At 44.0% G+C, this 21,574-nt stretch overlaps 1 protein-coding gene across 4 annotated transcripts in view; it reads left to right on the top strand.

Moving 5' to 3' along the window:
* Positions 1 to 21,574, top strand: part of UBR4 (ubiquitin protein ligase E3 component n-recognin 4) — a 142,563-nt gene that overhangs the window by 110,536 nt on the left and 10,453 nt on the right. For all 4 annotated transcript variants that reach the window (XM_072609096.1, XM_072609097.1, XM_072609095.1 and 1 more), the window contains 12 exons: positions 1,079 to 1,206; positions 3,318 to 3,425; positions 4,370 to 4,489; positions 5,361 to 5,551; positions 5,838 to 6,011; positions 6,506 to 6,605; positions 9,321 to 9,539; positions 11,143 to 11,256; positions 12,099 to 12,241; positions 14,584 to 14,709; positions 15,839 to 16,033; positions 18,168 to 18,392. In XM_072609096.1, coding sequence (XP_072465197.1) covers positions 1,079 to 1,206; positions 3,318 to 3,425; positions 4,370 to 4,489; positions 5,361 to 5,551; positions 5,838 to 6,011; positions 6,506 to 6,605; positions 9,321 to 9,539; positions 11,143 to 11,256; positions 12,099 to 12,241; positions 14,584 to 14,709; positions 15,839 to 16,033; positions 18,168 to 18,392 — 1,843 coding nt within the window. The remainder of the gene's footprint in view (positions 1 to 1,078; positions 1,207 to 3,317; positions 3,426 to 4,369; positions 4,490 to 5,360; positions 5,552 to 5,837; positions 6,012 to 6,505; positions 6,606 to 9,320; positions 9,540 to 11,142; positions 11,257 to 12,098; positions 12,242 to 14,583; positions 14,710 to 15,838; positions 16,034 to 18,167; positions 18,393 to 21,574) is intronic.

Genomic DNA, 21,574 nt, shown 5'->3' with positions numbered 1-21,574 from the left:
AGGTACTTAATAATGCTTGCTAACTGAGTAATGATGCTCGTTTTATCATCAGTTCAGGGTACATATAGTGAAGTGTACTATATGCAAGCTCCTATGCTAGGCAACAGTAATGCAGAGATGAAAAATGATGAGTCCTTGCCCTCCCCTCGGAGCTCAGTCTGATTGAGGAGAGGAATGCACCATGAATAGAAATTAGCAAGACTCATTGTAGAAGGTGAGAAAGGCAGATCAGTGAGAGCCAGGCAAAATGTTCAAGGAAGGAAGGAAGTAAATATTTATCAGTTGCTTACTAAGTGCCTATACCATGCTTTGCACTTTATAGTCATCATCTTGCTTGATTTTTCATAACGACCCTTCAAGGTACAGATGAGGAAATGGAGGCAAACAGAAGTTAAATGACTTACCCAGGGTCACCTGGCTAGTAAATGTCTGAGGCAGAATTTGAACTCAGATCTTCTTGACTCTATATCCAGTGCTCTATCCTCTGTTCCAGCAAGCTGCCAGGAAGTTTGAAGAGGGTTAGAGGGGACTCACTTTTCACCTGGAAGAATTAGAATTAGGGAAGGCTTTATAGAATAATACCTTGAAATATTTCTGGAATGAGTAGAATTTCAGCCCATAGTAACAAGGAGAGAGTGCACCAGGGCAGCCTCCACAAATGCAGAGTAGTGGGAGAAGGCAGGATGAGATCAGGAAACACCTAATAGTGCAATTTGACTAAGCATGAAGGAGAATAGTTTGAAATAGAAGCCTCGAAAATCAGGTTACACCCAGATTGTGGGAGGCCTCCTATGCCAGGCTGAGCTTTTCTCTTGTTTATGGGGAATCACAAAGGGTTTTGAGCAGAGGACTAACATAGATTAGAGTCGGAAGACTTCACTCTGATAACTCTGGCCTAAATTTCTCCTATGGGGGATGAAACGTAACAGGTGAATATAATATCCCTTCTAGGCCCCTTGGAGTAATTTTCTGTTTATTAGGAGGCAGGGTTGTAGGTAATGAAAATATCTGTGAGCCTAATTAAGGGATGTCTTCATTCCTGCTCTTCCTCACCACCACATGGGTACCTTCTCTTTAGATGAAGAAGAGGATGAGGAAGAAGTATATAAGATGGCTGGTGTGATGGCCCAGTGTGGGGGCTTGGATTGCATGCTCAACAGACTGGCTGGGATCAAGGATTTCAAACAGGGCCGACATCTTCTGACGGTGAGTGGGCAAGTAAGAGCTAAGGTACCCTTTTGACTCTGAAAAGTGGCATATGACAGTAATTGAGCTTAGCTCCAGAGGGCAGCATAACGTCACTAATCCCTGTCTACAAAGGTGAACTGAGGAAGACGACTTTGGCCCATACAGTTTCCTGAAATGTTTTCCACCTTGTTTCGCTCATACCTTTAGGCATAAGGAAAGTGATGTCTTACTAAGGAATCATCATAATGACTTCTCTTGACCGCTGCTATGAAGTAACTGTTTACTTATTTTTTCTCCAACTGATAATTTTACTTAAGTTGTTTTTTTTAGGACTGTTATAATATAACCTTTTTATTTTTCTCCTCTAGGATTATAGTTTGAACATTTACCCAGCCATTCCATTATTATTTGTTTCATTGGATTTTGAGAATTTCAAGAGCCTCACAAACAGAGATAAGAGAACAAGTAACATATTAAAACAAGGCTGAGCAAAATACTGAAGTTTGACCCAAGGCACATAATGATTGCAAAGAAGTCTTTGGATCCCTTTGCTTCTCCCTCTGTAATTTAGGGAGCGCCAAAGGTCATGAGTTAAAACTCATCATTTCCACAGTGCTGTTGAAGCTGATAAACGCATTTTTCAAAGCAGTCACATCTTAGGGTTATGTTCATTGATGGTTAGGTTCCCTTGCAGTTGACTGCTGAAATAGAGGGGATGCCCCTGATCCATGGAGAAGCCAGCCCTTTAGCAGAACTGTAACCTGGCTTGGGTTCTCAGTCATCCTATTATAACTCCTCCCCCTTCTGTCTCCCTACTCCCAACACTTAGAAAATATTTTATTAAGAGGGAAAGAACTGATGGTGTCTGGCCACTTTGATTCAGCTTTGGGGCCGTGATTAAGCATCTACTTCTTTTTTTCTTTGGGTTTTTTTCTTTGTTAGATAAAATTTTATTATTTATTAAAATAAATTTTGTTTTGCCATCCACATTTCTCAATTTGCTAGATGTGAAGTGAAACCTCAGAGTTGTTTGATTTGCATTTCTCTTATTACTGATTGGCATGTTTTGTATCACTATTGATAATTTTTAGTTCTTTTGAAAATTATTTTTTGCTGTACTTTGACTATATCTATTAGGGAATGGTTTTTGGTCATATGTATTTCTTTTAATTGCCTATATATGTTGGATGTCAGGATCATATTGGAAATTTGTTTCACCAGTTCATTGCTTTCCTTCTTTTCTTAGTTGCATTAATTTTGTTCATGTATTTCATGTCATATTCATTTTATTTTTTGTAATCATCTCTGTCCTTTATTTGGTTAAGAATTCACCCCTCAGCCAAAGCTATAAAAGATACATGATCTGTTTTTCTCCTAATTTTTTTAAATTAACATTATGGTCTTTAATATTCAGATTGTATTTTTTTAATATATTGTGGCATCTGGTGTAAGATGTTCATTTAAATCTAATTTCGATTGAACTGCTTTCTAATTTTCCCATCATTTTTTTTTTTAATCAAATAGGGAGTTTTTCCCTAGGTAATTTTGTTTTTTAATTGATTCAATGCTGAATTATTGAGTTCTATTATTTCTGTTTTTATTTGTCTGATCTTTAGCATTGACCTACTTTTCTATTTTTTAGCAAAAATAAAGCTAATAACTACTTTATAATATAATTTGAGATTTCCTCTATTTGTTTATGCATTTTTCAGCATTTTCTTATTATTCTAAATCTTTTGTTCCTTCAACTGAATTTTGTTATTGTTTCTTCTAGCATTGTAGATTATCTCCTTGGTAGTGTGATTAGTACAATTATTAGATTAATTTTGTTAAAATCGTCATTTTTGTTATGTTAGCAAGGCCTATCCATGAGCACTGAATTAGCTCCTTTTATAGTTTTTTTTTTAATATTTCTTTAAGCAGCATTTTTATAATCATATCTTCACAGGCATTGAGTGTGCTTTGTTAAATTGACTCCACGTATTTGATGGATTTTATAGTTATTTTGAGCATGACTTACCATTACTACTTTCTAAGACCAGTTCAGCTTGATACAGCTTAGCAACTCACCATTGCTAGGATATCTCTATTTTCAGTTGTTGTAGAATTTACCTGGTTTTTCTTGGCAGGTACTGCTTAAACTGTTCAGTTACTGTGTGAAGGTGAAAGTGAATCGGCAGCAGCTGGTCAAGCTTGAGATGAACACTTTGAATGTCATGCTGGGCACTCTTAATTTGGTAAAAAGATGAGACTGGGAGTTATATATATAAAGCCTTTGAAGCCTGGGATGGGTGTGAGGGAACCATGGAATTCCCTCTCTGCTAGCTTTTCAGCTCTCTGGGGAGACTGGCAAGAAACAGCCTAAATTGATTTGTTAGGTCTACTTTGTGACTTAGGTCATTCACTCCATCTCTGAAGTAGCCTTCTAGAAATAATGCAGTCCATCTTCCAGCTATTTTGTATTATCTCTTTAGATTGAAGGAACAGGACTTTCTCCTCCCTGTGGCACCACATTATCCTCTTCCTGAATTTACACAAAAACAAGATGAGAGGATAGCTAGCTATGTAGCCCTAAACCTTAAGCTGGCTTAAACTTCTAGAAACATAATCACCAGGATATGATTTTGCTTTCTTTCATAATGCTTAAGAAAGGGTCGCCGAAGTCAACTCCCCCAATCCTACTTTAATTCTTCCCTCTCCTTACCCCCTCCTGTGCATTAGAGCCCTGAGAGTGGACCTGAGGAAGAGAACATTTAGCAGGAGAGAGAAATGGTGACTGTTTTCAAATATTTGAAGGAGTGCTCTTTGGAAGAAGGATTAGATTTGTTCCACTTGGCCCCAAAGGGCAGAACTAGATTGAAAGTTGCAGAGAGGCATATTTAGGCTCAGTGTAAGATTAAAGCTGTGTTAACAATTAGAGCTGTCCAAACATGGAATGGGCTGCCTCAGGGAAGGGGTGGGGTCCCTCTCATTAGGGGGCTTTAGGCAGAGACTAGCCATTTGTCAAGGGAATTTTTATTTTCGTACCATTTATATTAGATGATCTTTGTGATCCCTTCCAACTCTGAGATGCTGTGAATGGGCCTATTGAGGGGCAGCAAGGAGAGGTTGGGTTTGATAGCATGGCGGGATAAAGAGCCTCTGGTTTTATCCCCCAAACAATGGAATCATCTTTCCCCAGGCCCTGGTGGCAGAGCAGGAAAGCAAGGACAGTGGAGGGGCAGCTGTGGCGGAGCAGGTGCTTAGTATCATGGAGATCATTCTGGATGAATCAAATGCTGAGCCCCTGAGTGAGGACAAGGTGAGAGCTGGGGGAGGGCCTGGTCAGCCCACAAGTACCGTTTGAACACTTGCTGTGTTTCGCTTTGTAAGTGACATGGCAGGACTCAGGCAAAGTCTGCTCCAAACTCAGCCTTACAGGAAGTGCTGTCTGAACCAGATTCAAAAGACGTTGAGAAATGTTTAACAAAATAAATAAAAATGCATTACAACATAGATAATGGCAATTTGTGGTTTTCTAAGTCATCATCTACTTCCTGGGATCTACCTGAGCTCGATGACCACCGCCCTACTGCATAGAGTTGAACTGGTTCAGGTCAGCTCTGAATCCCTTTATTTTAGGGGAACCCAAACTTCTAATACTGTCACTTTGCTCAACAGCCACTAGGTTTCTCCTTTATCTTCCTGAAGTTTTGTCCTCCCTGTCTGTGTCTCAGTCCTTAGAGTTAATGCTCAGGGATGCCACATTTTCCTTGGCTCATGTTAGAGTGATGCATCCAGACCTTTGAAAATATTGGAGAATTTAGAAGTGCTGCTTCAGGTGGATTCTACTGTTCTTTTATAAACATTACTGTCCAGGTGTGGCGCATGCTGGAGTTCTGAGTTCCTCATCGAAAGAAGTTTTTAAGTAAAGGCTGTCCTAGGGGGTTTCTGCTCAGGTATAGATGAGACTTGAGGACTTCTAAAGACCCTTCCAACTCTGAGAGTTTAGGATTCTTTTAATCTGGAGACCTCCTGCAGGATATTTTCACTGAAATGGGGTGTTAAAGGTTACTGCTTGTGGGGCCAGTCAAGCTCTGGAGGGACTGGGAAAGGCCTCGTTGCCTGGGAAGAGCGGAGTAAACCAGTATTTCCTGCACCGTTGACAGGGTGTCTCTTGGTTGTTGTTTCAGGGCAACCTTCTCCTGACAGGTGACAAGGACCAGCTGGTGATGCTGCTGGACCAGATCAATAGCACTTTTGTGCGCTCTAATCCCAGTGTCCTTCAGGGCTTGTTGAGAATTATCCCATATTTGTCCTTTGGAGAGATGGAGAAAATGCAGATCCTGGTGGACCGATTTAAGCCGTACTGCAACTTTGACAAGTATGCTGCTCTGTGCTTGTGTAATGGAAGAGAATTCTGTCCAGAACCCCTGAGCCAGCTGTCCAGGGGTGGGGGTGGTGTACATGTTGTCTGGCTGGGGGCTCCCCTGATGACCCTTGGGCACCCTCTGCAAGCTGCTTCTCTTCTCCGACCTCACTTTCCTTGGTATGATGGTGGGGTTGAGCTAGCTTCTCCCCAAGGGCTCTTCCAGCTTCAGCATGGATGATTCTGGGCTTCAGACTCATAGCAGATTTTTGGTTCTTGTCCCTTTTCTCTGCCCTTGTAGGTATGATGAGGATCACAGTGGTGATGACAAAGTCTTCCTAGACTGTTTCTGCAAGATAGCTGCTGGCATTAAAAACAATAGCAACGGGCACCAGCTAAAGGACCTGATCCTCCAGAAGGGAGTCACACAGAGCGCCCTGGACTACATGAAGAAGCACATCCCTGGCGCCAAGAAGTAAGGGCGACTCCCCGGGGGCCTCCTTGCCTTCTTCTCTTTCTGCAGCGCTCTCCTTTCCCACACACCGTCCCCTTCTCTCACCCAGTGAGAGCAGCTCAGCACAGCCAGCCCCTAGTCCCTGCCTCTGCAGAGAATCCCACACTTAGCTTAAAGCAGAGGTTCAGGACCTCTGTCTTCTGGAAATGATCCCAACCAAGGCAAAGCTGCCAGCGTTATTGTGGGGAGAGGGAAGAGTGAAAGCAGCAGTAATTAAAGATGTCACTGGTGTCTTGCTTCAATTTGGCAGAGCACATTACCTGTGTGACCTCCTGGGAGCTTTTGTGTAGCCAAAGCCTCCTCAGCCTGACAGGGCAGTGACCGTGGGGTTCCTCTGGGCAGCCAAGGTCAACTGGCCATCAGTAAGCTGAGCCCATCTGAGAAGGCACATTCCTGCTGAATCTGGGGGATTAGTTTTTCTGAATTGCTGCTGAGGACCTCCTTTTGTGTTGCAGTTTAGATGCTGACATTTGGAAGAAGTTTTTATCTCGCCCGGCCCTCCCCTTCATCTTAAGACTTCTTCGTGGGCTAGCCATTCAGCACCCTTCCACCCAGGTGAGGAGCCAGTGCTCTCTGCCTTTTGTACCAGAAAGAAAAGGAGCCCGGGAGCCAGCCTTCTCAGCTCTGCAGCTGAATCCCTGAGCGGCATGGAGCAAGTCTTTTCCTTTCCTCAGGTTTCAAGACATAACTTGCTACGATTTGTATGTTACCACCGTGAGGAAGAATATAAGATTTCCAGGTCAGAAAAGGACTGCAGAGGTCAGCCAGATTTTCCCTGTGTTTCCAAGAAACCCTGAGATAGAATTTACAAAGTGCCTTGAGTTCTTCAGGCAGCCCATGTCTCCAGGGATATTAAAAATCTTAAAAGTGAGATAAGTAGCTGTTTGGTCTCTCTGGGTGGAACTGGCAAGACCAATGAGTGACCATCACTTCTTTCCACAGCACTGAGCGTGGAGACCTCCTGGTGGCCAGTGTTTTTGAGCCTGGTCACCTTTTGTCCTCTTGGGCAGCCTGAAGGCTTTGTTCAGAATCAGTCCCTTACCTTTCTGCATGCTGCCTGACTCCCAGATCTCTTTGCTGCCACTGTTTTCCATCTGTCCATAACTCAGCACAAACTGTGACTGGCCTTGGGCACATGGCTGATTTTAGAACTAATTAGTCCATCCCTCTGCCTGCAGATAGGCCTGTACCTAAACCAGTCCAGGTCTAAATCTGCAGAACAGGCTTCTTTGGTGAAAACAGTTCCACACCCTCCCTTGGTGTGGCATAGTGTGCTTACTATCCTGGTAAGCAGCTTAGTGAGACACTTAACAGTGGCTGAATCTTCATTATCTAGAACCCAGATCACTGCTGCTGTAATTTAAACCCATTTCCTTTTGTTCACCTTCAGTGAAGAGAATGAGGGCATTAAATTTGATTTATCTAGCATCTTACCTCCAAAGAGGTCCAAGTGTTTTTCACAAAGACCATTTTTGTGCTATTTAAAATCCCTGTTTTGTAAATGGGGAAATCGAGATACATAGACTTAAGCGTCTTACTTGAGGAAAACATGGTGGCTTAGCAGAGGTTAGAAGTGAAGTCTCCTGATTCCTAGCCTAAAGCACAAGCTACTAGAATGTGCTATTTTATCTTAGCCTTTACATCCATGTTTACTGGCTTTAGCTCAGCACCTAATATAATGCCTGGCACATAATAAACACTTAATAAATGCTTTTTGATTATTTAATGCTTTTAATAGGGCTTTCATGATAACATGTCATTGCTAGTAGTCAAGTATTCAAAATCCCTAATACGAGCACGCATTTTGTCGCAGAATTAGACAATGTGTGGGCTTACTTTGTTTCAAAATTTTCTTCCTGCCCTTTCCCTACACATGCTCTTTTATCCTAAGGGTGTTACATCTTCCTAGGATCAGCACTGATAGGTTCCATCAACATATTTTTAAGTCAAAAAGCACTTTATTTCCAGTGAGAAATGCTATTTTATATATTCAGTTTTTTAATCATTCAGGTTTCTTCTCTTTTTAAAAACATTTTCTCCCATCGTCATCCTTCCCCACATAAATTGAGAAAAGTGGGGGGGGGGGGAACCACGTATAACAAATATGTACAACCAAACAGAACAAGTTCCCACATTGAACGTATTCAAAAGCATGAATCTTATTCTGCATATTTAATCCATCATCCTTCTGTTAAGAGACAGATAGCATTGTTCATCATCATTTCTTTGGAGTCATGGTTGGTCATTGTGCTGATCAAAGTTCCTAAGTCTTTCACAATTATTTGTCTTGATAATGTTGTTATGGTATAAATTGTTCTCCTGGTTTTGCTTCCTTCACTCCTTGTCAGTTTGTCATTTCTTATGATGCAATAGTATTCCATTCCATTCCATCTATATACCATAGTTTACCCATTCCCCAATTGATGGGCACCCACTTAGTTTCCAGTTTTTTTGCCACCTCAAAAAGGACTGTTAAAAATATTTTTGTACACATAGATCCTTTTCCTCTTAGTTTGTTCTCTTTGAGGTATAAACCTACTAGTGGTATCACTGGGTCAGAGGGATGCACAGTAGAGTAACTTTGTGGGCATCATTCCAAATTACTTTCCAAAATGGTTCTGCCAGTTCACATCTCCGCCAAGAATGCAACAATCTGTTAGTTTTCCTACACTCTTTACAATCTTTGTCATTTTCTTTTTTTGTCAACTTCATCAATCTGATGGGTGTGTGGTAGAACCTTAGAGGTATTTTAATTTGTATTTCTCTAATTATTAGTGATTGGGAAATTTTTTCACATGACTGGCAAGATCAGTGTTTTCTTCTTCAGCTTAGGTCATCCTGATGCTTTTTATTTTTCCTTACTTGGTTCGATTTTCTGATTTGCTGATCTTTTATGGATACTCCCATCTCTTGATATTTTTCTGTGTCCTTCTAAGGAGAGAACCAGAGGGTCTGATAATGAGCATAGGATTTAGAGCCACACTGGAACCTTAGAGATAATATAGTCCCCTCATTTTCCAAAGGAAGCAACTAAGACCCATTAAGGAAAGTGACCTTTCCAAGACTCCAGAGGTAGCAGGGAGAAGAACCAGGCTAGGAATTCAGTTCCATTGTTTTTACCTAATTTCTGAAAGATTTCGGAGTGGCAGTACTGGGTGTGTTAACTATAAACTCAGAACCATTCCGTTGGTGTTCAAAATTTTGGGAGTTTGTATAAAAAGTGTCTTCTCGTTGTAACCAGAGGCATGTCTCACTCTGACCTTGTGGCAGGTACTAATTGGTACAGATTCCATTACAAACCTGCACAAATTGGAGCAGGTGTCTAGCGACGAGGGAATTGGGACCCTGGCTGAGAACTTGTTGGAGGCACTTCGAGAACACCCCGAGGTGAACAAGAAGATTGATGCCGCCCGAAAGGAGACACGGGCAGAGAAGAAGCGCATGGCCATGGCCATGAGACAGAAGGCCTTGGGCACGCTGGGCATGACGGTAATGCTGCCACGCCACCCCTTCAACACAGTCCCACTCTGTGTTGATGCAGCATGTAGTTGGACAAGGAGCTCTTGGGCTCAAGGCCAGCTGTGTGGCCGAGACTTGGGCGGCTTTGGTGTCCACATCTAACAAACAAATGATGATCATACCTGCACCTCAGGGGGTATTGGGAAGAGTATGTAGAGTGTTTTGAAAACCTTAAAACAAGTCCAAGTGTCTTTTATCATCATCGTCATGTTTATGCAACGACGCTGAGATAGGGCAAGTGTTACTCACATTTTACAGATCTAAGGCTCAGAAATGCTATGGGCAAACTTGTGTGGGAGCTAGAAGGCACAGTTGGGGCTCTGGATCTAAAGCCAGTGTTCTGTCTCCTATACCTGGCGCTACTGCCCTGCATTTGGTACCCAGTACCTCAGTGACTAGCAGAATTACAGACACTCAGGTTTGGAAAGAGCTTCAGAGCATCAAAGCTTTTTCCTCATAGCAAGCCTAGAAAGTGGGTGGTGTGTTGCTGTCAGTCTCTTGTAGATGAGGAAATAGGGACTTGCCCAAAGTCATGGAACTAATAAGTGTCAGAGTCTTAGGACTTGAGACCAGTGATCTTTGCTCTATATTCTACTGCCTCTTAGGGTGTTGCTTTGGGACTTTATAGGGTTTTCTTCAAAATAGCCCAGGTTTCTTGACTGTAAATCCAGGTCTCTTTCCACTGGCCCCTTCTTTCCTTGTTGCAACTGTTCCTCATGTTGCTTATGGGCCAGGTAGGCTGTCTCCCCGACTTAACTGGGGCCTGAGCTCATTCCAGGTGCAGGGCATGGGTGGGCCTGAGGCTAGGGACCCTGGTAGATACTTCCTCCATTCTCCAAGCTTGGGCAGGGAGGTGAGTGGTAACTCCTGGCACGAGGAAGGGAGTGTTTTTTTGGCTAGGGTTTGTGTTCTATTTGCCTATAGGATTTCTGTCTGAAGGGGTAGAACACCAGGGGTGGCCTATGCTTTAACTATGGTCTCATCACTCTCATGGCTTCTACATTTATCAGTGTGTGTCCTGTCTCTGACATGTGCTGGCTTTGTGACCTCGGGCAGGTCACTTACCTGCTCTCTCAGGGAATGACCCAGGCAGCTCTATAGGACAAAAGGATAAGTTGTGGAGAAGGTGCCAGCCTGCGCTGGAGGAAGATTTTTCTCACTGTATATTTCCCCAACCCACTGAAATCACAGGTCAAATTTCCATTCCCTACTCTTATCTCAGTCTAACTCTTTAGGGTTGATAAAGCACTTTACAAACATTAGCTCATTTGAGCTCCTGTAACAAACCCATGTGGGAGGTAGTGTAGATATTATCTTCTTGTAACAGAGGAGGAAACTGAGACTCAGAGAAGTACGAGGTCACTTGCCTGGGATCACAAAAATTGTAAGTGGCAGGGCTAGGCTTCACACTCAGGGGTTGTTTGCACCATGTCCATTTTACTCTCATTGGAGATTGCATGTAATACCACCAGCAAGTGGGAGCAGCCAGAGGACATCTCCATTCCTCTGCTTTCTCAGGCTGGGTGGAAACTCCCTTTGACTTTCTCAATCCTGACTGAAATTCCTTCTGCAGACAAATGAGAAGGGTCAAGTTGTGACCAAGACGGCCCTGCTGAAGCAGATGGAGGAGTTAATTGAAGAGCCAGGCCTCACCTGCTGCATTTGCAGGGAGGGCTACAAGTTTCAGGTATGGCCACAAAGATCTTAGACATTGGGACTATGATGGGCTAGTTGGACAGGAACTCCAAAAGGTAGCTTGAGTATATTCAACAAGACATTTCAGCTTATCTGGAAAACTGGCCTTGGTGCTTCCAGTTGCTGGAAGTGACCATACCCCTTCTGGGATGGTCACTTTTGCTTCATACTGATCACAGTCTCAGGACTTGTAGATTGACTGTATATTTGGCCCCCCTAGTTACTGACCTGAAGGAAACTTATGTTACCATCTAGGGATGACCTCGGAGGACAATCAGAATCTCTCCCCATTTTTTTATTCACTTAACACTTTACCTTTCTTTGCCACTAATAGAGTAGGGACTCACCTGAGAGGCTTAAAAAGTGGCCTGCATTGGGTTTTCAACTTGGAACATAGCCGACTTAAGGGCAAGCACCCTGGGATGAAAGCTGTTCTGCCCCTGGCCCCTCTGTATTGAAGGCTCTTTCAGAATTGTTCATGTAGCTTTGGAGGGCAGATCATTCCAAGAAGGTATTTTTGGCTGATTTTCAAACAGATGGAGTGAAAACTTCCCTTGACAGCTCAGGTTTATTTCTGTCCTTGCTGTGTGAAGGACCTCTCCCTGAGTGTAGATGTCCTTCAGGTGTCCATTCAGTTCTGTGCTACCTTCCCTCATCATATGCTATGTGCTCAGGAGAGACCAGTGTCCAGTTCTCTTCAGTCTAAACAAGGTCCCTCCTTCCACCAGGGGAACCTCGGGTGCTGGCTCCTGCTCCTCTCTGCCCTTTGCAGTCCTGACTTGGGATAGATGTTAGGACTCTGGTCCCCCTGCTAAGTTGCTTTTGCCTTTACAGCCTGCAAAGGTGTTAGGCATTTACACCTTCACTAAGCGGGTGGCGCTGGAAGAGCTGGAGAATAAGCCCCGAAAGCAGCAGGGCTATAGCACCGTGTCCCACTTCAACATCGTCCACTACGACTGTCACTTGGCTGCCGTCAGGTAGGCTGGGACAGGTTTCCTTAGCTTTTCACCTTGCCTGTCTCTTCTGGAAAGGGCTGGGGAGCAGGGCAAGAGGTTGGGCCCATGGAATACCTCCAGAAGCAGCAGGGCAGGGTTTGGGGGCTCTATAGACATAATAGCAATTCAAATTTCTGTAGCACTGGAAGGTTTAACGAGGGCTTTCGTTACATTAAGCCTGTGAGGTTTAGGCCGCTGAGTAGTTTCATCCCCTTTTTATAGAAAAGAGAAACGAAGCCCAGGGAAGTAAATTTGGATGTGGTAGACTTTTGACTTCTTGGACCATTGAGTGCCTTTTCCACTCCCATATTGCACTGCCTCTTATCATCATCATTGACATTTCTTTAGCTCTTTGAAGGTCTACAAAGTACTTCCTTCACAACAGACCTGTGTGAATGATAGTATCGTTAGTATTATCTTAATTTTACAGAGGAGAAAATGGAGGGTCATAGACATCTGGTAAATGTCAAAGCTAGAATTTGAACCCAGCCTTGCTGACTCTGAGCTAAACTCTTTCCACATATAATCTAATCCATACCTTAGTAAAAAACCCTTCTATAACATCCTAACAAGTAGCCATCCACTCTGCTTCAAGACCTTTAGTGAAGAGAATCTGCTACTTCCCAAGGCACAAAATTTTAAAGAACTGTAGTTATCAGGAAATTTTTTTCCTTATACTGAACCAAAATATGTCTGTCACTTATTAAAAGGGCACTCACTGGTCTTGAGATTCAAAAAGTCCCAAATTCCATAAGTCCATCACATACAAGTCTACTTCCCTAGGCTTCTTTTTCCTGATCTATGAGTCAGGCATTGCGTTAAGCACCACTTCCCTCCATGTTACCCAAGGTCACCAAGATCAGGAACTCAAGCACTAAGGTAGAGATGTTCCGTTCTCCGGGGAGGAGAAGGCAGACAAGTCCTACTCTTTCCTCAAAGGAACCGACTTACTAAATGCATATCCAGCAAAGCAGTTCTCTTTGTGTTTTGTTATATTTGCAAATTATCTTCAGTTTTATGGCATAATCCTGGTCAAAGAAGCAGCTCTTGACAGTCAGCTCTGAGCGCTACCACAGATATTTGAGAAAAGTAAATCCCTTGATCTAACTGAGAGAATGAAGAGAAGGTTGCCCAGATCAGGCAGTTACGACATGTAAATCTAGGACTTTGAGCTGAAAGAACCTGCCAACATTCCCTGGGCCAGGTGGTCAAGTGACTTGTTCAGGGTTGTAGACATAGCAGTTGGTCAACAAGCATTTCTAAAGGATCGTGTGCTGGGCACCATACTCAGCCTTCTGGGATCCAGAGACATTAACTAATTCCTGTTCTCAAGGAGTTTACATTCTGTCAGAGGAAGTAACATGTACACATATAAATATATACAGAATAAATGTAAAATAATCTGGAGGGATAGGGCAGCACTGGTAGCTGGGAGTGGGAAGTGGTAGGGAAAGGCTTCCTGGAAAAGGTGATACTTGAGCTGAGCTTTGAAGGAAATCAAGGGTTCTAGAAGGTTCTAGATGGTTCTAGAAGGAGAGGAAGTGAGAAGCTGTTTGAGATCCTCTTGCTCCAGACTTTGCCCATGTTGCTTCCTGAGTGAGCCCGAATTTTGAGGGAGTTGGGGGCGCTCTTTTTGCTGGGAGGCTTCCACCTAGTGCAGAGCACTAAGTCCTTTCTAAGTGTGTGTAACAGTTCATACAATATTTTATGCTTTACAACCACTGCAAGAAGTAGATGGACCAGGAGTCATTATATTCATTTAACAGAAGAGGAGAAAAAGTCTCAGAGCAGCTAAACTTGATAACAAGGGGGAGAGCCAGAACTCTAAAAACTGGGGTCTTCTGCCTCTGGGTGGGTCTCCCCCACAAAACACACACACACACACACACACACACACACGAGCACACACACATATGCGCGTGCGCACATATGCACACACACACATGCGCACCCACACACATATGCACCCACACACACATGCGCCCACACACACGCGCGCATGTTCTGTGACTTAGGCTTAGTCAGTCTGAGGTGGCAGTTTGTTCTGCTGCATTGGTCATTCCTCTGCTGTCAGTCTATACCAGTGACACTGACCCATGTTGCAGGGGAACCAGGCCTTGACACCTGTATGCTGTAGTAGTGTGACTGAAAAATGGACCTGCGTAGAGTACCCTTAGCAGCCCTTAGGGCAGACATTCTCCACCTCCCTGGGGGCTGCCCAGTTTGAAATCCAGCATGAAACCTCCCTCAGCTGGCGCCCTGTCTTTCACAAGGACCTGGTGAGGCGAGTCCCAGCATTCTCTTGTCCTCCTTTATGTCCATAGATTGGCCCGAGGGCGAGAAGAATGGGAGAGTGCAGCCCTTCAGAATGCCAACACCAAGTGCAATGGACTTCTCCCAGTCTGGGGACCCCATGTCCCAGAGTCAGCTTTCGCCACTTGCTTGGCAAGGTGAGTCTTCAGTTCTTCATCATCTGATAAGGAATTCCTGATAGTAAGGATGATATCAGCAAGGAACAGTTATCTTTTTTTAGCCTAAACCTGGATGATAAAAGTTGATAGTTTAGGCATGTCAAGACCAAAGCTCCATTAGCTATCACTTGTGCCAGTAGCAGATTAGATCCCTCTGCTTGCTTGGTCTGAAGTTGTCTGCTTTGCCGAAGGTGGTGAAGGCCATATCTGCTCATTATTTTGGTGGCATCTGGGCCTCCCAGAGATCACTTTGGTGTCACCAACATCATGACTTGATGTGGCCCTTTGCACGCAGACAGCTGAACCTGTGTAAGTAAGCAGGCTTAGTTCTTGTTGTCTAGCATTTAGCATCCCTTTGCCCACCACTGCCCTCGATAGACATCTAGGTACTAGTCCGCAGAGGAGTTCCCAGAGCTCACCACATCGGTTTGGTAAATGTGGAGACGGATGATATGAATGACATGGGATTATGCAATAATGTTTGTAAAGCACTTTGCAGGTGTGAGGCAGGACTTCTTAGACTTCTTCTGCTCTCAGCCCCTTCGTTGCCTCTTGGAGCATTATATAAACATTGACTATTACTGTTATTTTTATGATTTGACCTCTTTCATGTTTCTAGTCCCTTGGGGCGAGAATCTCTAAAGTGCATTTTCTGCTTTATTTCACAAGACAAAGGGATGAAGTGGGAATTCCTATTAGGAAGACACTAGTGAAAAATGTTGGCACAGAAATTTGGGGGAAGACAAAGGAATTCTGGAACACACCTTAGGTAGAAGGACAGAAAGAGAAGTGTCACCTGTTTCCTTTTGTGGGATGATAGGATTTGGAGCTGGAAGGAACCTGGGTTGTTATCTAATCCAAAATCATCATTTTATAGGCTTTACTTCCAGATGAGAGAATGGATGTATCCTATAGAAATTTATCCTTCAAGAAATTGGCCCCAAATAGCTCATTTCCTCTGGCAAAGCTTTTTCTCTCTCTCCATGTTTCTGTTTAGTTACATTAAGGAGTGCCCTGTTGGAATTGGATTTGCAAAGGGGGATGGTAACATTTTCAATAAGGAGTTAATGTTTCCATTTCTTCTGATCTTTCTTTCTGCTTTCCCCAGACATAACACATACCTCCAGGAGTGCACGGGACAGCGAGAGCCCACTTATCAACTTAATGTTCATGACATCAAGTTACTCTTCCTCCGTTTTGCTATGGAACAGTCATTCAGCGTAGACACAGGAGGTGGCGGCAGAGAGAGCAATATACACCTAATCCCGTACATCATTCACACCGTGCTTTATGTCCTGAACACGTCAGTATCCCCTTCTAGCCACTCTCCTCTTTCCTCATTTTTTTTTGTTCCCCATGCTTATGTCCAGAGTTGATGCTACGGGGAGGCCATTCACCTCTGAGATGTGACTGCCAGTGCTAGGGAAAGAAGGGGATTAGAATTTCAAATACTGGGTCACAGACCGTGGGCATAGACTGAGGGCCCATTTGTTCAAGAGAAATGCCTGAGGCTGCTGCCTTCATCTCTCTGAAACTTGTTTGGGCTGTGTGTGTGTCTGTTTGTCCATGTCTGTCTGGGGAAGTTGATGCTGGGGGCCGGGGGACAGGGTTAGAGGTCACCTGGAAATGTCATCTGAATGGGAAACCAGCCAGGAGAAAAGACAGCTTTGTTTATCCACATCTGGATTATAGAACAGATGGGTTGACATCCAAAAGTGCTTAGGAGGGCAGAGAAGACAAATCAGAGACAATGAGCACCTCCTTACCTGCCCCTCCCCACAGTGTGTCTGAAGACTGAGGTTGGTTTAGGCACGAGGACAGTCTTCTTTTGTTTTTTTCAGTTCTGCCTCACACTATAGTTCTCCCTCCCATTTCCTTATAAGAGAAAAGTTTGGTCTTGTCACCCATTCTTTGTTTAGAAATAGAAAGCACCCAGGCAGGTCCATATTCAAAAGCATCACTGCTAGCTAAAATATTGAGTCTGCTACAAAGCAGTATGAGCACAGGGACCAGTGAACTTCCAATCTCTTCCTGCTGCACTTGGGGATTCAACCAGGGCCCGCCCATTCAGTACTTTGGTCTGCCTTTGGTTTGGCAGAAGTCTTCCCCATCATTTCCCTCCTCACTGTGGCATGGCTTCCATTTTGTAAGGAGAAACACTGAGGTGAAGGGATTTCATATCAGAGCCCCAGAGAACTCTGTTCATGGCACTCACTCCCCTCAGAGGCCAGACATGTGGCTGAACTCATGGTGAAGACACTCCCTCTGTCACTGAAGAACAGGGTGTCAGGGTCAAGTAGAGATGGACCCTACTGGCAGGCAGCATATGGACATGGAGAATCTCAAATTAACAGCTGTTTGTGCTCTGTTGTATTTTTATTTTGTTAAAGGTTTCCCAATTTCATCTAGTCCTGGATCCTGCTGTGCTTGTGTTTGCCACCTCTGGCCCACTAAGAGAGGAAGTCCTTGGCTTAGGGTCACACGATCGGTCCCTATGTGTCAGCTGTGGCCCTTTGGAGCCTGCTAAGGTTCTGCCTATCTCTGAGGCCTCCTTTCTTGTCTGCTGCTCATACTGCCTTTGGCCAGTTAGATTTGCACTAAGGAAAAGCCTCTTCCATTGTAACAGATTACAGCCCCATCCAGATATTTCTTACACTTGGGTCCTTGAAGATAGCAGGGCACAGCTGAGGGTCTGGGTGAGTCAGTGTAAAATCGCCCCTGATTGGTGGATTATCAGTGAGACCCTCATGTACAAGGGTTAGGGAACGTCATCCTCCATTCCAGGGAAACGAAGCTCTTGACTTCATACTGAGCTGTACAGTTAAACCAGCCTACAGAGGCACAGCCTGGTGCCCCACAGGCATTTCTCCTTGTGGAAAACAAAAAGTTTAGACTACAGGTTGTCTAAATTTCCCTTTTTACTTCTAGATTTCTTGATTCCAAGGCCCTCCTTCAGCACTGACACATCTGTGTCAAGAGTTTTGTTTAGCTCTGACATTCTAACATGCTGTTCTCAGGGACCTTCCAACTCCCACATTCTATAATTATATCGGTGGCCATTGTTTGAAAAGTAGGGGAAGGAAACAGTGTTTCTCATGCATTCCCTCCTCCGGTTTCCCCCAGACCACTTTCTCAGGCTCAGTTCAAGGCTGCCTGTCATCTACACACCTGATTCCAAGATGCTGATGTAGGAGGGCAGAGTAGGGAGGGAGGAGCAGTGGTGGATGCAGAGGAGAAAGAAGGCCTTGTCCTGACATGAAGAAGAAAGAAAACCCTTCACTGTAAAGATATGAATGTAGCCTAAACTTTGGGTGTAAGTCACATAAAGACACGAAGGAGTGGCAGGCAGGGTTGGGGGTGCAGTCAGTGGTAGAAAGAAGAAAACTTTGGTTGAGCCCAGGTTTCATGCATTTTGGGGGGTGTTCTTTGTGTTGCAGAACCAGGGCAACTTCCCGAGAAGAGAAGAACTTACAGAGCTTTTTAGAGCAGCCCAAGGAAAAGTGGGTCGAGAGTGCCTTTGAGGTGGATGGGCCCCACTACTACACTGTTCTGGCCCTTCACATCCTGCCCCCAGAGAGATGGAGAGCAGTCAGAGTGGAGATCCTGCGGAGGCTCTTGGTGATCTCCCAGGCCCGAGCAGTGGCACCAGGGGGAGCCAGCAGGTCAGTAGTCCTAGCTTTGCCTCTCTTTGTTCCTTTATGAAGTGGCTGCCCTGTGGTCTTGACTAGTGTATTCTCCCTGTATTTGAGTTGCTTAGCAACATGTATGTACTAAGTGAAGGAATGTGTATTTGACTCAGTAGCTGATGTTAACCCTTTCTTGTCTTGTCAGCCAAATTCATTCACATTGAAGCTTATGTCCTTGCTTGGCAGTTGGCTTTTACCCCTGACAGTCCCAGTTCGTTTCTTCCCATATTGTTGTTTCTAAGTGACTGAAAAGTGTGAAAGTTGTGATATTCAAACCAGGTGGGTAGGTAGGTATTACAAGAGAGCCACAAGTGGGGAGGGCAGGGAACTCTGATCAGGATTCCAGCAGAACTCATTCATCTCGATGCATAAAACAGAAGAGTAGAGAATGGAAGGAACTTCATTCTTCCTTTTCTGATTTAAAAAAGAGCAGTAAATTCAGCATCCTGGGATAGAATTACTTTGCTATGTTAGGCTGTGCAGTTAGCATGCATTTGTTAAGTGCTTACTACATATCAGGCACATGCCAAGTTCTGGAGATTTAAAAAAAAAAAAAAGCAAAAACAGTCTGTTAGTGATCCTACATACCGATATGGGGGAGAGAAGGCAACAAGTATAAATCTGAACTTAGACTATAAATATGGAGGAGATGGAAAAGCCTTAGGAGCTGGGGGAGCCAGAAAGGCCTCTTGGAAGACGTGGCACTCATGCTAATAAATCTTAAAAAACTAGGGAGTCCTAAGAGTCAGATGTTGGGAGGGAGAGAAGAGCATTCCAAGAATGAGAAACCTGAAGTTCATGCAGAGGCACAGAGACAAGAACTAGAGATGGAGTGTTACATGAAAGGAGCAGTATGGAGTCCAATATGGCATGATCTAGAGGATGTGAAGCAGAGTCCCATGTAGAAAGAAGTAGGAAGGGGCCAGGTTGTAGAGAGCTTTAAATGCCAAACAGGATTTTTATCTGTGACCTTGGAGGGTAATATGAGGGAGCTACCAGATTTAATTGGGGGCAGGGGTGATATGGTCAGAAAATCACTTTAGCATTGAGTACAGGAAGGATTGCAATGGGGAGAGGCTTGAGGCAGGGAGACCAGTTGGGAGACTATTGAGAGGTAATGAGGACCTGAATAAGATTGCAGCTTTAGGGGCGGAGAAGAAGGGATGTATCTGAGCATCATGAAAGTAGAAACAATAACATTTAGTACCATAATTAGATCTGGGGATCAAGAGAGGGGAATCAGGGATGACACCAAGGCTGCACACCTAGGTGACTGGGAAGAATAGTGGATAATGAGCTCTGTCATGGAGAAAACTGAGTTTGAGGGGCTTCCAAGATGGGGAGGGAGTTGGTGATGTGAATTTGTAACTCAGGAGAGAGACGGGGGCTAGATTGATAGATCTGGAAATCATCTGAATGAAGGTGATAATTGAACCAGTGAGAGCTGGTGAGATCCCCAAGTTCTGTCACCCTCTTCCTTCTGTTGACTCTGTGCTGTCCTTGTCAAAAAGCTAGAGTTCACTTCATGTACTCTACCACTCCCTCACCATCATCCTCAAAACAGTTTGACTTAGAGACCATCTGGACCAATCTCTTCAATTTACAAATAAGAAACTGAGGCCAGAGAGATGAAGTACCTTAGCCCAGGTCGCACAGGAAGAGAGTGGCAGAGCCAGGGCTCAAATTCTGCTCTCTGAGCTCCCACTCCAGGGCTGTTTCTGGTAGTCATTCTATTCCCCCAAGGAATATTCCAGGCAGAAACAGGCTAGTTGGTGTTTACATGATTTGGACCTAGTGAAAAGTTTCCCCAGAAGCACTCTTTGGGAAGAAACAAGTAAATAAGCCCTAACACTCTGTGCTATCTTCCAGATCTAACATTCTGTGATCGTAGGACACTGGGTCTCTTCCACTTTGTCAGTGTTTCCCAAGAGGCTAAGACCCAAATTATTAATAGTTAATCTGCTGCCTGAAACCTGGAAAAAGTTTAAGTTAAGGATGCTGGGCTGCTGACAAAATTCCACTTAATTCATGGAAAATGATTGTTTATTTGGTTCTGGCTCTGGAGAGCAAGCATGTGATCTTAGCCCACAAGGGCCTATTTGAATTCAATTAAGGAGCTGGAGTCCATTACCATCCAAACCAGTTAGAGAAAAGATGATTTGGTGGCAGCCCAATTAGGAAATCCTGCATTCACCACACTCTGAGTCTCCATCTCTCTGTAGCAATTTAGTCACCTTTACTAATTGGCTTTAAATAATTAAGTCGGGTAGAGCCACCCAAGGTTTCTGCTTACCAAAGCAGGGCAACCAGGGGAACCACACAAGACTGTCAGTGGTGTGGGAGAAATGGGTAGAATTATCACAGGCAGAGACCAGGTCTGTGTGTGTAACAGACCACTGTAAGGAAGGAGCTGTGCTAGAGGTAGGGTGGGGAGATTCATCCTTCTGTCCTAGGTCCCTGCACAATAAATGGAGAGAGACAGCTATTGGTGCGTAGAAGTAGAAATAGAAGTCTGTTATTGACTCTTAACATTTGTGCAAGAGTTATTCAGAAATAAACCTCTTCACCAAAACTTACTCATGATGGGACCTGGCACATTCTTCTATTTCTGCGCCGCCGCCCCCCCCCCCCCCCCTCCCCCCCGCCCCTTCCCCTTAGCTGCTTAGTACAGTGTGGGCACATAATAGATGCTATAGAGATGCTGATTCCTTTCTCTTCCCTTTCCTGTCCAAATGCATAAATTCTCATCTCTACAATTTCAGACACTTTGCAGATGTCTGTGGCTAGACACATACGAATGGCTAGCAAGTGAAACATACGGAGAGTTGCCAAAGTAGATTATTGTTATCATACAAGGCACCTGCTTCTCATGAGTTTAGCCTTAGAAAGCAGCAGGAAAGGCTGTGAGAAAGGAAGGGGAATGAGTACTCAGTGGGTAATTGGTGGCATTAGAAGGAGGGAGTTTACCATCTGAGTGCAGTTGAATTCGCTTCAGCTTTTCTGTTGACTCATTTCCGCCTTATTTAGAAATTGAGGAAAACTTAAAAAATTAAACCATAAACTTGCATTTCTTTGAAACTAGAATGTCATCTTTAGTAATCATAGAATTTCAGAATTATAGGATACCTAACAGATCCAAAAAGACTCTTAAGGTTGGA

This window comes from Notamacropus eugenii, chromosome 5 (assembly GCF_028372415.1).
Source record: "Notamacropus eugenii isolate mMacEug1 chromosome 5, mMacEug1.pri_v2, whole genome shotgun sequence".
NCBI classification, from domain to species: domain Eukaryota; kingdom Metazoa; phylum Chordata; class Mammalia; order Diprotodontia; family Macropodidae; genus Notamacropus; species Notamacropus eugenii.
Note: the sequence above shows the minus strand (reverse complement) of the source record. Positions and strands in the feature narration are given on the sequence as shown.